General features: G+C 39.4%; 1 protein-coding gene across 1 annotated transcript; it reads left to right on the forward strand.

Moving 5' to 3' along the window:
* Positions 1 to 7,980: 7,980 nt before the first annotated feature.
* LOC138902209 (uncharacterized) lies at positions 7,981 to 9,205 on the forward strand. Its single transcript, XM_070190052.1, has 2 exons — positions 7,981 to 8,124; positions 8,633 to 9,205. The coding sequence occupies exons 1-2, from the start codon at positions 7,981 to 7,983 to the stop codon at positions 9,203 to 9,205; spliced, it is 717 nt and encodes a 238-aa protein (XP_070046153.1).
* Positions 9,206 to 17,142: the final 7,937 nt, after the last annotated feature.

Consider the following 17,142-nt stretch of genomic DNA (forward strand, 5'->3'; position numbering starts at 1 on the left):
ATACTTTTTTTTTGGTGCTTTAATGATGAGTTACCTAAAATTATGGAGGAAAGAAACTTTGATAAACTACAATAAACAACAACGAAGCTTAAAAAAATTACAAAATTACACACATATATATATATATATTGGAGTATTAAGTACTTTTTAAAAATTGGAGAATTAAATACAAGTAAAGTTAGTTTGCTTTCAAGGATAAAACATCTGAAGCAAATTATCAAAATCCTCAATTGGATTTTAGCTCATTAGCTTTGCTACCTCAGCAACCGGCAAAATATAGTACTTCATACTATTTGAGAAAATCAGTCCTTCACCCTCAACAAATAGTACAAGCTTGGGCACCAAGTATGAATTTAAGTTCTCTCTCTATATATATTATCCATGTATTTTTACATATCATAAAAGGTTTCTTAGTTTGTTGATATTGCTTCGTGTTATTGTTTCCTCTATGTGGTTTATTCATTATTATATTTCTTTTCGACAATACTATGACTAACTTCTGAGTTAAGAATTTATAGGAAACAACATTTTTATCTTTAGGCTTAGGCTGCTAAAAATCTTTTGAACTTTGTAATTATTTGGTTTAATTAGTGGCTTGACATAGCACCATCCTTATTCGGTTATTCCTGCCCCCACCATCTCCCATATAGTTTACCCACTACAAGTGGGATAATATCCTCTAATTTTCAATATTTTTCACATTAGAATAAAGTTGCTCAGCGAAATTCACTACAAGCAAAATAGATTAAAGACGAAATAGTGGTACCTAAAAGTATGTATTTGGTTCCAAATAGTCAATATTAGTGACTAGATAAATCTTATCAGTTAAACAAATTTTGGGTACAAGATCCATCAAATTAAGGAAAAGCAATCAAAGAAAAAGATGGCGCTTGAATGAAAAGCAAAAGAATGTAATAGATGGAAGTGGTGCAACGGCCATATTCCTTATCTTAAGTATAAAGAGGCAGTATAGTAAACTAAGGTATCGCGCATTCACGTAAAAAGGTCTCAACCCAACGGGTGTGATATAGACTATCTACCCTAATGCAAATATTAGTGGCTGTTTCCACGGATCGAACTCGTAATTTATAAATCAAATTGAGACAACTTTATCATCGCTCCAAGGCTCTTCTTTCCTAATTATCTTAATTATAATAATCATGAGAGCCAAAAAGAAAAAAATTAATACTAATTGAGCTATTCAAACATTTCATGGACTTATAAGAGGTGCTTGACTAGTTAGACAATGGAATATTGGTATATTGATAAGCTCCATTTACTAATCAACAACTCAAATGAACTTTTACATAATTATACAACTCATAGCATGACTTTCCTATTGCTTTTCTAAGTTGGCTATGTGTTGTATCTAGCAGGTGGATGATCACATCCTTCCAATTTCTCCCTATTTTTTCACCCCTAATTACCTTTTTTTTCACCTCTTTACTTTCGAAAATGGTCTAAGAATACCCCTGGTTATACTATTAAGTTATCTATACCCCTGCAGTCATACTTTGGGTTCAAATATACCCCTCATTTAAACGGAGTGACACGTGTCATCGTCCTGTTGGTCAATTCTAAATATCTCATAATTAATTAAAAAGACTCATTACCCATACCCGAAAAATAATTTTTTAAAGCAATTTTTTTTTTTTTTTGTAAAAACTGGAAAAAACTAAAGAACTTTTTTACTAAAAACTGAAAAAAAATAAAAATATTATTTTTCCAGTTTTTACAAAAAAACTGCTTTAAAAAACTGAAAAATATTTTTGTAAAAACTGAAAAAACTGAAAATAAAGCAATTAAAAACTGAAAAAAACTAAAATATTTTTAACTAAAAACTAAAAAAAAGAAAATATTTATTTTTTTAATTTTTACAAAAAAATTGCTTTTTAGTTTTTTTTTTCAGTTTTTTCAAATATATTGTTTTAGAAAATATTTTTCAGTTTTTTAAAGCAGTGTTTTTGTAAAAACTGGAAAAAAAAATTATTTTCGTTTTTTTCAAAAAACAATTGCTTTAGAAAATTGATTTTCAGTTTTTAGAAAATATTTTTCAGTTTTTTAAAGCAGCTTTTTTGTAAAAACTGGAAAAAAAATATTTTCATTTTCTTCAGTTTTTAGTAATTTTTTTTTAGTTTTTTCCAGTTTTTTACAAAAAAAAAAATTGCTTTAAAAAATTATTTTTCGAGTATGAGTAATTGGTCTTTTTTATTAATTAGGAGATATTTAGAATTGACCAGCAGGACGATGACACGTGTCCCTCCGTTTAAATGAGAAGTATATTTGAACCCAAAGTATGACTGAAGGGGTATAGATAACCCAGTAGTATAACGAAGGGTATTTTTAGACCATTTTCGAAAGTAGAGGGGTATATTTGACTCTTTGCCGTAAGAAAAAATCATAGTATATATTATAAGTGTGAACATGAAGACTGAAATACTAAAATATCCTTATAAAGTTGAATGACAATATTGCCCTTCTATTAAATATTATTGCTAAATTTTTTTGGGATAGAAATGTAAATACTCATTATTATAATAAATACCATATTAGATATAAATACAATATAATGAATGTGATGCAATTAGTGAACACTCACTATAATAAATACTACTAATAAAGTTATTTCTTAAACATCTTATGCATATATAAAAAATTTCTAGAGCTTGCATTTACGATAATTCTCCTTTTATTCCTCTTAACTTGAATTTTCAGATTGTTTTATGAAGGAAATCATTTTCTTATAAATACAACCATGATTCAAAACGTTGAGCAGGCTAGAGGTTTGGAGACAGGCTCTTGAGTCTAAGGGTTTCAAGTTGAGCAGGACGAAAACGGAATACCTGGAGTGTAAATTTAGCACTGAGCTAGGGGAAGTGGGCGTGGATATGAGGCTTGAATCACAGGTCATCCCGAGTAGAGGCAGCTTCAAGTACCTTGGTTCGGTTATCCAGGGGGGAGGAAAGATCGACGAGGATGTCACACATCGTATTGGGGTAGGATGGATGAAGTGGAGGTTAGCATCTGGAGTCCTGTGTGACAAGAGAGTGCCACCATTACTCAAAGGTAAGTTTTATAAAGCGGTGGTTAGACCAGCCATGTTGTATGGGGATGAGTGTTGGCCCGTTAAGAACTCACATATCTAGAGGATGAAAGTAGCAGAAATGAAGATGTTGAGGTGGATGTACGGGCACACTAGGATAGATAAGATTAGGAATGATGTTATTCGGGAGAAGGTGCATGTGGCTCCCATTGATGAAAAGATGCGGGAAGCGAAACTTAGATGGTTCGGACATGTTCAAAGGAGAAGCCTAGATGCTCCGGTACGGAGGTGTGAGCGGCTGGTTGTGGAGGGCACGAGAAGAGGTAGAGGGCGGCCTAAGAAGTATTGGGGAGAGGTTATCAGACAGGATATGGCGAGCCTCCAGATTTTCGAGGACATGACACTTGATATGAAGATGTGGAGGTCGAGTATTAGAGTTGTAGGTTAGGATGTTGTTGAGTCTTGACTTACTTCGTACCATTGTAGGACTGGCCACGTAGGGTTTTTCTCTAGAGTAGCTAGTGACAATGTTGTGTTTTACTACATTCGCTTTTCAGTGCATGTCCTATTTACTAGCTATCGTTTTTGCTTTGCATCTTTCTTCTGCATTTCATGGTGTTCCTATTTTTTCTATAATTGTTGTGGTGATACAAATGTTGTCTCCTCTTGTCATTTTGTCCTTTTGTTTTCTTGAGCCGAGGGTCTTTCGGAAACAGCCTCTCTACTCCTTTGGGGTAGGGGTAAGGTTTGCGTACACACTACCCTCCCCAGACCCCATTAGTGGGATTCTACTGGGTTGTTGTTGTTGTTGTAGTATTCAAAACGTTTAACTATAATGTACAAAATTTAAAATATATATTATATATTAATACATAATAATCATGCTTTCTAATCTCTTCCCCCTCTTCTAATTAATATCAACAGAATAATAGTATTTTTCAAATATATTATATTACTTAGCATGGGATACACGTGCAACGCACATATCCGAGAACTAGTTTTAAAAAAAAAAACATGATTAGGCTAATACAGAAGACACAATATAACGAAGAGGAGAAAAAAAAGAAGATAAAATGTCAAGATGATTTAATTTACTTTCACTTCTTTTAATTGCCTGCGAAAAAGAATAGAGAAAATAAAACAAAGTTTGCTTTCTTCTCAAATGACCAATTTGTTAAAAGAATTTAACTTCTATCATTAAATTTTACACTCTCCGGTCGCCTAATTAAAAAAAGAACTACATCCTACTACTAATTGTCCTCAATAAGCGAATTAGTATCGAAAAATAAGACAAATAGTATGTTATAATAGTTAAAATAAGCAACTAGTGTAAAATTAACTTTTACCAACAATGCATATAAATTAAAATCCTTGTAAAAGTTGTTGGGGTTGGAGACGATATAAAATTAGATACGCTGGTTATTATATGCAGAAGGGAAAAAGAGAGGTGATATAAATTATTTAATGAAAATGTCAGAGGAAGAAGATGGGGGTGTTAAATAATTATGAATCAAATCAATGCTATATAAGTACTTTTATAATATTTTCTTTGGTGATATAGAAATATCAATTATGATGGCAGTCACAAGAAGGAGCTAGCATGCTTAAATAGAATATAAGAAACAAAGACGATAAGCGAATTCAAAATTTAAATTTGATATATATATATATATATATATATATATATATATATATATATATATATATATATATGGAGATTGCGCTTTTACACTTATATGCGTTCAAAATATTTGTTGATTTTTTTGACTTTCACGCGCACACATATATCTCTCCCAAGTCCCAAGTAAAAAGTATTAGGTTCAGTCAAATTCGTCTAAATGAGAGTGTATCTACCTATGCAATGGCAAAGCGCATATAAAAATCGTGAATTCAGTAAAATTCAAAACTTTTGAATCAAATGCTATGTATTTTACCTGAAAATAAGTGTAGATAAAGTTAAATATATATTTCAAAAGTAAATTTGTTAGCTAATATTTAGATGTTTATATCTCCTAAATCAGCATGTGAGGCAGGGGTGTGAAATTTGTGAGAGGGTGAGTTTTCTTTGAATTTTGCTGCACAGAGTCAAGCTTTTCCTGCCTACAAATCTAGAACTTGAACCCCACTCTACCCCTCCAACAAACAAAAAAATTATTTAAATATTTGTACATATTTAATATAATTTATTAGCACATATGTAGGATACTAACCAAAACTATTAGAGTCGGCTAAACTTATTGTTTTTACTGTACACCCGCCGTTGCTATTGTCAAGACAAACAAATCCATGCAACTAGCACAAAAAATAAAAATAAAAATAAAAATTTCAAATAGATTTAGAGAAATAATTAAATAAAGTACTTTCTTGGGGTCCCAATTCACAATTAGATCTTGCCGACTATGTTTCTATCTCTGTGTGTGTCGGATTTGGTTAGGTATGTTGTGGTTTTCGTTCATGTATGACGGCTATTAATCTTTTAATTACGCCACAAATCTAAAAGGAAGCATCAGGCGAGGATTCCTAGAGTTTTTTCTTCTTATAACGATTGTTTACCCTCAAAATCGGATAACAATTAAATTTGTTAATGGTTATAAAGACATGTGAATTAACTTAATACAAAACGATAAATTAGATTGTAATTAAAATAAATAGTGATAAAATAAACTGCAAACCATAGGAATTGGATAATTTCAATTTAAGAATGTCAGCCACCCTTGAGTTGAATATACTTTTATTGACAGAAAATATATCAAAGAATAGGAGCTTGAAAACTGTATTGCTTATGAGCGTATGTTACCATGTATTTCATGGATTGTCAAGTCCCCTTTATATATTGAGGGAGACCTACCCCTAAGGTATTATTTAATTGCATTATAAAAAAAACAAGTCATTGATTTTGAAGACCGTTGGTTTCCTTTTTTGACTAATTCCGTGATTTCCGCCATAATGATCGGTTAATGGCAAGAATCACGGATCCTTATCGGATGAGCTGGCAGAACTTTCTTCGAGACCATTAGAAACATGACCGGTCATACCTTCGGCAAACTCGAGGGCAAATCTGATGGTTTCGATGGCTAATTTTGATAGTGCTTTGGGTTCGATCATAATTACTACGTGCCGATCTTGGTTGGTGGTGTTAGTCGCCAGATCGATCTTTGAGCTCGACTTCATTCAATCACAGATATTTCGGCCCTGGCCTAATCAAGGAGTTCGGAAGCTCGATCGGATATTGAGTTCGGTTTTACCCGTATACAGATAGTCCCCTCATTTTTCTGAGAGTAGATGACGAGAAACGATATGAGCCTCAGATTTTTACTTCGATAAAACATGACAATGAATCCATAACGTAAGTGATAAGAATAGTGGAAGCATCTCGTCGGTCCAGTCTTCGAGGCATTAAATGTGTGTCAGTTAATGGTCGGCCATCTTGGGATGTGAACCGCCGTGATGTGAACCGTCATTTGGGAACACTATAAATACCCTCCAATCCATTCATTAGAACCTTTTACATTCCAACTCCTGCTCTTGCGTTTTAAGAGAACTTCATCATCTTCATCTTCTGGTTTTTTGGTTTTAAGCTTAAGAACTTCCTTCCCTGTGAGTTCTTTGAAATTTCTCCATAAGTTACCTACTAGTTACAACTCCTCTTTTACCAACATCTTCTTCTTTCCTCTAAAAAAATGGCAAAGACTTCAAAATCTGTTCCTAAAAAAGAAACCCCTTCTTCCTCGAAACCATCGGAAAATGTTTCACCCGCTGCTACTGAGGAACCAACATCGGAACCCCCTCTAAATTCGTTTGTCCCTTCGGGGTGCCCAACTAGGGCCGACTTCAATATCGAGAACACCCACTTAGTATCGGGTCGGTGCGAGCCGGTCTAGAGATACATATGCACTATTACTGACAGCATCCTCGATAAGTTCAAAGAGGACTGCCACTGGGAAGATAAACTCGTTGTGATCCCTACCCCTGCAGAATCTATCACCACCTACGTGGAGGGTTTTCTAAGTGTTTACACTTACCGTTTCATGCTCGGTCCCTTAGACCGAGTCATCATAACCTTTTGCAAAAGGTACGAGGTAACTCTCGGGCATATTCATCCCTCGCTTTGGAGGATTGTAATTCTTCTGCGTTTCTTCGTGAGCAAAATCAAGGGGTGTCCATTTACTATCGACCACCTCATGCGCTTATACAACCCTCGACTTTACCGAGGGGGATTAATCAAGCTCGCATGTTAAGCCACTAAGGCCATATTCTCGAGCATCGACGAGGATCAGGATCGGGGCTGGTTGGGCCGATTCGTTCGAGTGAGGACCTTGGACTTGATCCCGGCTGCGGATATGCCATTTCCTGAGAAATGAAATATGAAACGTAAGTATAACTTCGCCTTCAAGATTTCTTTTATTGCTTTTTCTTTTCATCCCTTCTCATCGATGTTATGTGATGATGTAGTTGTTGCCCAGATGCCAGATGTCGGTCTTCGACTCAAGGAGAAGGTCGAGGGCATTGTGACACAGAGACCTTATTCCGAGCACTTATGGCATGAGCTCTCGAAGGGCCGATGGGAGGCCCGTAATCACGGTGAGAATTTATTCTCTAAGTTATATTTGATATTACTTTCACATCATCGATCTTGGAATAGTTTTACTTTCTCTTTGTAGGTCTACCAAAAGACGCTGAAATGAGGCCTCCATCAGCCTATGACGACATATACGCTGATCCCCCTATTTCGAAGCAAGATAAAGAAAAGAAAAGGAAAAAAGCTCTGAGTTCCTCGAACCCTGAAAAGAAGAGACTGAGAAAGTGACTGGCACGCAAACCTAAGAATGCTAGCCCGAGAACTCTCATCGAACTCACTCCAACGGTTGAGGGATGAGTCCGAAGAAGATTCTGAGTTGGTGGCCCGCATGAGAAGCGGTTGCGAAATACCTCAAACCATGAATGCCGTAGAAGAAGGAGTGGCTGAAGTTTTCGAGCTAGGGAGGGTCGAGACCGATTTGCCTAGAGCCAGGGAGGCCGAAAAAGAAACTGTGACCGGTACATCTCGGTCAGAGGATAATGTTCCTAAGGAGGCACTTAGGGTGATTGATCTCTTTGGGTCGCCTTCGTTTACCAATTCTATGATAAACGAGGCTTAGGCGTTGAAAGGTAACCTTGGCGAAGGGGCCCAAGGAGCAGCCGATTCTTTCCACAATGTTTTCGACGGCTTGGATTCGTAGGATGTCACCGGTTTGGGCGACTTACCGGTACCAAGGAAGATACCGTCCCCGGGAGATGGCGGGTCTTCTTCAAGCCCAAAATTAGTGAATCAGTTCTCTGCTCCGAGTATTGATCCTACTCGGAGACGTGCTATTTTTTTGTCCATTCCGTAGGACGCTCGGGTTCTCTTTGCCTCGGTGGGGATTGCTAGTTACCTTAGGTGCTTGGTGACTGAAGAGGATCAAGTTAGAATGAACGAGGTGTAAGTGGCTTGCCTGTTCAACGAAGCTCAACAGGCACTGAATCGGGTAATTTCGAATGTCCTTTTATTATGTACTTAGATTCAATAATGAATAATCCTAACATTTTCCTTTCTGCTTCCAGGCCTAGGTGCTTCATCACGAGGCCTTTTTCCGATACCGGGAGGATTTCAAGTGTCACGAGGCCGAGACTCGGGAGCTTGCCAAGAAGAAAGATGCTTACAAGCTTCTTAGTGAGAAGCTCCAGGCTGAGACTGAAGCGGCTCGGAAGGAGCATGTCGGTTTGGTCAAGCATGTAATACGAATATTCGAAATTAGTGATGATGATTCTGACACATTGGCTAACGACTCGAACCCACAAGTTCAAAAGAGACTTGACCAGATCGGGCAGCTCCAGGTGGAGGTGGACACGGTGAAGGCTGAGGCCAAAGAATGGAAGAAAAATATGAACCACCTGGCCTCAGAAAAAGAGACTGCCTGGGCGCAGTTGGCTTCGGCTGAGGTTCAGCTTCGGGCTATAAAGGAGAAATATTCGGTGCAGGCTAATACGATCGAGGGACTCCATTCTCGGTTGGCTTCGGCTATTTCTGGTCAAGAGGCCCTGGCCAAAGAGATTGAGGCGACCAAGTTAGAGGTCGTTGTGACCAAGACCGAGGCCGATGATAAAGTGGCTCAGTTCAAGGCCGATGCCAAGTCCATTTAAGAACAAGCGAGAAACATGGTGAAACATGCGGGGTGGCAATCCCGAAGGGAGACCCTCAAGTGCATCCATGTTTAGAGTTTCGACATATTGGCTGAAATCGAGAATGCCAAGATATGCGAAGCCAAGGCCCGAAAGTTGGCTTATCCCGAGGAGGATTCTGAGGGGTCTGAAGAGTTGGGTGGGTCCGATGGTGGCGAAGACCCTGTAGGTGGTGATGTAGCCCCCGATAAAGATTATGCCATTTAGGGTGTTCTTACCTTTTGTACTATCTTTTGTTTAGGTCGTTCGGCCTTTTGTAAAAAATATTCATCAGGGCTATTCAGTACTTGTAAAGAAATTTTTGATATATATGTAAGGCTTTTCCTTTTCATAGTTTTTGAATCTTTCCTTTGCTTTATTTTTATTCACAAAGGTCAAAATGCCTTAGCATGAAATGATTAGGTTATGTTCGAAGGCTCGAACAAACCTTACCTTTACTTTGTGTTAAGGAATTGTAGGGATTCGGTGTTACCGACTTTTCCCCAATAATAATTTAGGTTTATAGCTTGTCAAGGATAGGTTTTAAAACTGGTTATGAGAGATTTTCAAAGGCCTTATTTTTGTAATGAGTCTCGGACGTCTTCGAGCCATATTACTATGGCCGTAGCCTTTTTAGTTCGGGCGTTTCCAAATAAGCTTTTGTGCCCTCGGGTGTTATTAACTCGGAAGGACCTTAGCCTTTTAATTCGCGCAATGCCAAATAAGCTTTATGCCTTCGAGTGTTATTAACTCAGAACGACCTTAGCCTTTGAATTCGGGCATTGCCAAATAAGCTTTAAGCCCTCGAGTGTTATTAACTCGGAATGGCCTTAACCTTTAAATTCGGGCATTGCCAAATAAGCTTTATGCCCTCGAGTTTTATTAACTCAGAATGGCCTTAGCCTTTTAATTCGGGCAATGCCAAATAAGCTTCATGCCTCCGAGTGTTTTTAACTCAGAATGGACTTAGCCTTTAAATTCGGGCATTGCCAAATAAGCTTTATGCCATCTAGTGTTATTAACACGGAACGACCTTAGCCTTTAAATTCAGGCATTGTCAAATAAGCTTTATGCCATCGAGTTTTATTAACTCGGAACAACCTTAGCCTTTTAATTTAGGCAATGCCTATAGTCCCCAAGTGAAGTGAATGTTCGAACTCGTATTAAGGTGGCCCTTGGGCTCGATAGCTTTAGCTTTAGGAATTTCCTTGAAAGATGTTAGAAGTACTTTAAAGGACAAGAAGTTTATGTGCAAGGAAGAATCTTCTTTTATATTCTTGTGCACAATAGTTGTACATGTATACATGTTTTGTGCCAGGGCTCAAGCGATCTGTATGGGCACGATTCATTTGACTTGCTGGCCCTTATAATAAATCATTTCCTCGTTAAAGTCGATAGCTCCGAGGGTATTGCCCCCAAGTGTTCGAGGTTGACCAAAGAGAGGCCTCAAATGTTGTTGTGATCATTGCCACAGGTTCGTAGCCGGCCTTCAATTCTAAGTTAGCACGATTTACTTGCTGCCTCGTTAAAAACCTTTCTAGAAAACCTATTTGGGACAAAACTGGTTCAAGAAAAAATAGTACAAAGCGTGCTTTCAGACTTAGGATCTCGTATCATTCTTTGTAGGTTGCCCGCAAGTGTCAGTTTGTAATGTAAAAAGAAATATAAAAGAAAGAATTGGGGCCGTACCTTAGCAATAATATCGCTTTAAGTGAGTTATATTCCAGTTGTTCGGTAATTTCTCGCCGTTCATTGTTCCGAGCTTGTAGGATCCTTTTATGGTGATCTCGATAATTTGGTATGGTCCTTCCCAATTTGGGCCCAATTTCCCTTCGTTCGGGTTTTGGGTGCTCAACGTGACTTTTCTTAGTACCAAGTCCCCTGTATTGAGGTATCGAAGGTTGGTTATTCGATTATAATACCTTTTGATCCGCTGTGTTTGGGCGGCCATTTGGACGAGGGCGGCTTCGCGCCTTTCATCTAATAGCTCCAGGCTCGTATTCATAGCTTTGTCGTTTGATTCCTTCGATATATATAAGAGTCTGATGCTTGGTTCTTCGACCTCGACTAGTATTAAAGCTTCGATTCCATAAACCAAAGAAAATGGGGTGGCCCCGGTACTGGATTTTGAGGTCGTACGGTACGCCCATAGGACCTCGGGTAGCATTTCCTTCCATTTTCCTTTTGCGTCAGTTAACCTTTTTTTTAAGGCTTTGGAGTATGGTTTTGTTGGTAGATTTAGCTTGTCCATTCCCACTAGGGTGATAGGGAGTGAATAAGATATTTTTGATTTTATGGTATTCGAGAAACTTACTTACTTTGCTACCAATAAATTATTTCCCGTTGTCGCATACAATCTCAGACGGTATCCCGAACCGGCTTATGATGTGGTCCCGGATGAAATTGATGACTTCCATTTACCTAACCTGTTCATATGCATGGGCTTCCACCCATTTATAAAAGTAATCAATTATAAATAATATAAATCAAGCCTTACCGGGTGCCCCTGGAAGGGAGCTGATGATGACCATTCCCCATTTCATGAACGACCAAGGCGACAAAATCGAATGCAGCAGCTCCCCGGGTTGATGAATCATCTGATGGTGTCTTTGAAATTCATCACATTTTCGAACGAACTTCCCCGCATCCTTTTCCATGTCGATCGAGTAGTAACCGGCTCTGATTATTTTTCGAACCTGCGATTCAGCGCCCGAATAATTTCTATAGGTGCCTTCGTGGATTTCCCTTAGAATGTACTCAATATCCCCCGGCCCTAGACATATTGTAAGTGGACCATCGAATGTTCTTCTGAACAGGGTTCCGTCTTCGGCCAAGCTAAATCGGGCTGCTTTTGTACGCAGGGCCCTCGACTCTTTCGGGTCCGAGGGCAGTTTTCAGGTCCTGAGATATTCCACGTACTTGTTCCTCCAGTCCCAAGTTAGGCTAGTCGAGTTGATTTCGGCGTGGCCTTCTTACACCACCGATCTCATAAGCTGCACGACTTCTCCCGAATTGAACTCGTTGTCTTCGACCAATGATCCCAAGTTAGCGAGGGCATCGGCTTCGTTGTTTTGATCTCTAGGTACATGTTGCAAATTCCATTCTTTGAACCGATGTAATGTCACATGTATTTTGTCCAAGTATCTCTGTATTCGTTCTTCCCTGACCTTGAATGTTCCATTAACTTGGTTTACCACAATGAGGGAGTCGCACTTGGCTTCGATCACCTTTGCCCCCAAGCTTTTGGCTAATTCAAGGCTTGCAATCATGTCCCCATATCCGGCCTCATTGTTAGTAAATTTCACATTCTTAATAGATTGTCTAATTATATTACCTATTGGTGGCTTTAGTACAATACCAAGTCTAGACCCTTTTGCGTTCGAGGCACCGTTTGTAAAGAGGGTCCAGATTCCCGAAGATGTCCCTAAGTTAACCAATAACTCTCTTTCGACCTTAGGTATTAGGGCCGGTATGAAGTCGGCCACGAAGTCCAAGGTCGGTACTCAATATCGTACCCACTTACTTCCACGGCCCATTTTGCCAATCAGCCTGAGAGTTTGAGTTTATGCATAACGTTCCTTAACGAGTAAGTAGTTACGACACATATGGGGTGACATTGGAAGTATGGTTTTAGCTTTCTAGAGGCACTTAACAAAGCGAGCGCCAGTTTTTCTAGGAGAGGGTACCTAGTTTTGGCCTCACCTAAGGTCCTGCTAACATACTAAATTGGAAACTGTGTACCTTGCTCTTCCCGAACCTAGACTCCACTTACCGCTACCTCCGAGACTGCTAAGTAAAAATACAGTTGTTCGTCTGTCTTTGGTGTGTGAAGAAGCGGTGGGCTCGCTAAATATCTTTTGAGCTCCTCCAGAGCTGGTTGACATTCCGGAGTCCATGAGAAGTTATTATTCTTTTTAACAGTGCGAAGAATCAATGGCTATTGTTAGACGACCTCAAAATAAATCGCCCCAGAGCGGCTATGCACCCGGTTAGCCTTTGCACGACCTTTATGTTGTCAACTATTGTGATATCTTCTATGGCTTTGATCTTGTCGGGGTTGATCTCGATTCCTCGGTTGGATACCATGAACCTGAGGAATTTACCCGATCCAACTCCGAACGTACATTTTTTCGGATTCAGCTTCATATTGTACTTCTTCAATATGGTGAAGGTTTCCTACAAATATTTTAAATGGTCCTCTGCTCGCAGGGACTTAACTAACATATCGTCAATGTAAACTTCCATCGATTTTCCTTTTTATTCTTCGAACATCCAATTTACTAAGCGTTGGTATGTGGCACCAGCATTTTTAATCCAAACGACATTACATTATAACAATATGTGCCGTATTTAGTGATGAAAGAGGTTTTTTCCTGATCACTTGGGTCCATCCGTATTTGGTTGTACGAGGAAGAGGCTTCGAGAAAACTGAGGATCTCGTGGCCAGCCGTGGTATCGATTATACGATCGATGATGGGAAAAGGAAAAGAGTCTTTGGGGGCATGCTTTATTCAAATCTTTATAATCTACACACATTCTTAGTTTATTCCTTTTTTAGGGACTACCACTACGTTTGCTAACCAATCCGGGTATTTTACCTCCCGAATGGACCCTATTTTAAGGAGTTTAGACACCTCGTCCTTGATGAAGGCATGTTTGACCTCGAACTGGGGCCTCCTTTTCTGCTTGACTAGATTGATTTTTGTGTCCAGGCTTAGTTTGTGAGTAGTTATCTCCGGTAGGATCCCTGTCATATCAAGATGGGACTAATAGAAACAATCTATATTAGTTACAAGGAATTAAATAAGTTTTTTCCTGAGCTCGGGAGTTAACCCCGTGCCCAGGTATACCTTCCGATCGGGCAGATGCTCGACTAATATAACCTATTCCAGCTCTTCGACCGTTGATTTGGTTACGTCAGAGTCATTGGGGGATTATAAAAGATCGGGGGACCCCGTAATCATTGTCTTCATAAGTCCCCTGCTTATCCGATTGGGTCGTGGCCGGTGTCGGTGATTGTTATTTGGCCTCTTGGTTTGTGCCTGAATTTGGATCTTTCGATGTCGTGAGTACTGATATTGGAACCACTTGTTCGACTGTAAACAACTCCTTTGCGGCCGGTTGTTCCCCGTAGACTGTCTTAATCCCTTCCGGAGTTGGGAATTTTAACACTTGGTGAAGAGTTGAGGGCACTGCCCTCATGTTGTGGATCCACGGCCTTCAGAGAAGGGCATTGTACCTCATGTCTCTTTCGATCACATAAAACTTGGCCTCTCGTATGGTTCCAGTGATATTGACAGGTAAAGTTATCTCTCCCTTAGTGGTTTCACATGCCATGTTGAACATGTTTAAATTTGAACTGCAGGCACGACTTTGTCTCGTAGACCGAGCTGTTCCACGACCCTCGACCGAATGATGTTGGCCGAGCTACCTGGATCAATCAACACACGTTTAATTTGAGTTTTATTTACGAGTACAGATATTACCAGTGCATCATTGTGAGGTTGTATGATCCCTTCCACATCTTCGTCATTGAAAGATAAAATTCCTTCTGGTACATAGTCTCGAGTTCATTTCTCCTTAGTGATGGATACTTTGGTGCGTTTCAACATCGACCCTTGTGGGATATCGACTCTACCGATGATTATATTTATGACGTGTGGAGGTTCGATATCTTCTTGTCCTGTCTGTTTCTTAGAATCCCTGTTTCTAAAGTGGTTCTTGGCTCGGTCGCACAAGAATTCTCGAAGGTGGCCATTGTTGAATAAATGGGCTACTTCTTCTCTCAATGGTCGACAATCATCCGTTCTATGACTATGAGTGCCATGATATTTGCACATCTGGTTAGGGTCCCTTTGATATGAATCTGATTATAGAGGTCGAGGCCACTTGGTATCAGTGATGTGCCCGATAGCTGATACGATGGCGGCAGCATCAACATTGAAGTTGTATTCTGATAGCCTCAGTGCTTCTTTAGGCCTGATGGACCTATCGAAGCGGTTTTTGGTCATGAGCCCCCGGTTGCTTCGACCTCGATCATTTCTTCTTTTGTTTCTTACGGGGTTCTGCCCTGACCCATTGTTCCTCTGATCTCCATTATATGGTATATATCGATCCCTTTTTGATCTTGGTTCACGATCGATGCCTCTCTTGACTCTGTTGAGGGTTCCGGCGGGATAAACAGACTCCGAGGGGCCCCCGAGTTGGTCATCTTCGACTCTGATTTTTGATTGATACCGGTTATTACATCTGCCCAGGTAACGACAAGGTATTCTATCAGATTCTGCTTTAGTTAGTGTGAAGCAACCGAGTTCCGAATATTGAGTCTCTGAGTGAGAGCTCGTACAACCCAATCATCAGCGACTCGCGGCAGATCTATTTGTTATATTTGAAAACGGGACACGAATTCTCTGAGCATCTAGTTATCCTTCTGTTTAACATTGAAAAGGTTTGATTTCCTGGTTTCGACCTTGATGGCACCAGCATGTGCATTCACGAAGGAGTTTGCAAGCATAGCAAATGAATCAATAAAATTGGAGGTACGTTGTGATACCATGTCATAGCTCCCTTTGACAGGGTTTCCCCGAATCGTTTTAGTAGAACAGACTCGATCTCGTCGTCTTCCAGGTTGTTTCCTTTGATATGTGTAAGAAGTTACATGCTCGTTTGGATCGATTGTCCCGTTATACTTAGGTATTTCGGGCATACAAAATTTCTTGGAGATCGGTTTTGGAGCCGCGCTTGGAAGAAAAGGTTTTTGCACGAACTTCCTGGAATCCAGTCCTTTTAATATAGGAGGTGCTTCTGGGATTTGATCCACCCTGGAATTGTAGGTTTTTACCTTTTTGTCGTTTGCTTCAATTTTCTTTTTCCCCGATTCTATCCGCTTTGTCAGTTCCTCGAGCATCTTTATAATCCCGGGGTTAGTACCCAATTCTTGTTCATTTGACCTCACTATGACCGGCTCATTTCTGCGGGCGACTTCACGGGGCAGATCAGGTTCAACTCTGGTTGGCGTCTGCCTTTGGCTCTGCAACTGAGCTATCTCCGCCTGTTGAGCTCGCAACATTTCGAAGATCATCCGTAGGCTGTTCCCGTCTTTTTTATTGTTTTGTGTGTTTTAAGCTGCCGATCGGCCCCCACCACAGATGTTATTTTCGGGGTCGATAGGCAAGTTGGCGTTGATCGCCACATGTGAATTAACATCAATCAGGTCTACGATCGTAATTCCTGTGGGACCAGCGGATGGCCCTACGTTACCAGGCGATATGTTGTTATTCTCGCCCTGATGACCGATCTCGTTGTCGATAGGCAGGGCTGCTAATTGAGAGTTTGACATTTTTAGCCTGAAATCAAAGATACTTCAAAGAGCAAGTGTAAAGTAGTGTGTGTTATGAAGATTTGTATCAAATAACCACTATTATCCTTATCCCCACGGTGGGCGCCAAACTATTTACCCTCAAAATCGGATAACAATTAAATTTGTTAGTGGTTATAAGGACATGTGAATTAACTTGATACAAAGCAATAAATTAGATTGTAATAAAAATAAATAGCGATAAAATAAATCACAAACCACAGGAATTAGATGATTTCAATTTAAGAATGCAAGCCACCCTTGAGTTGAATATACTTTTATTGACAGAAAAATATCAAAGAGTAGGAGCTTGGAAAATGTATTTCTTATGAGTGTATGTTACCATATTTTTCTTGGATTGTCACGTCCCCTTTATATATTGAGGGAGACCTACCCCTTAGGGTATTATTTAATTGCACTATAAAAATATAAGTCCTTGATTTTGAAGACCGTTGGTTCCCTTTTTTGATTAATTCCATGATTTTCGCAATAATGATCCGTTAATGGCAAGAATCACCGACTCTTGTCAGATGAGCTGCCAGAGCTTTCTTCGAGACCATTA

Source organism: Nicotiana tomentosiformis, chromosome 12 (assembly GCF_000390325.3).
Source record: "Nicotiana tomentosiformis chromosome 12, ASM39032v3, whole genome shotgun sequence".
In the NCBI taxonomy this organism is placed as follows: Eukaryota; Viridiplantae; Streptophyta; class Magnoliopsida; order Solanales; family Solanaceae; genus Nicotiana; species Nicotiana tomentosiformis.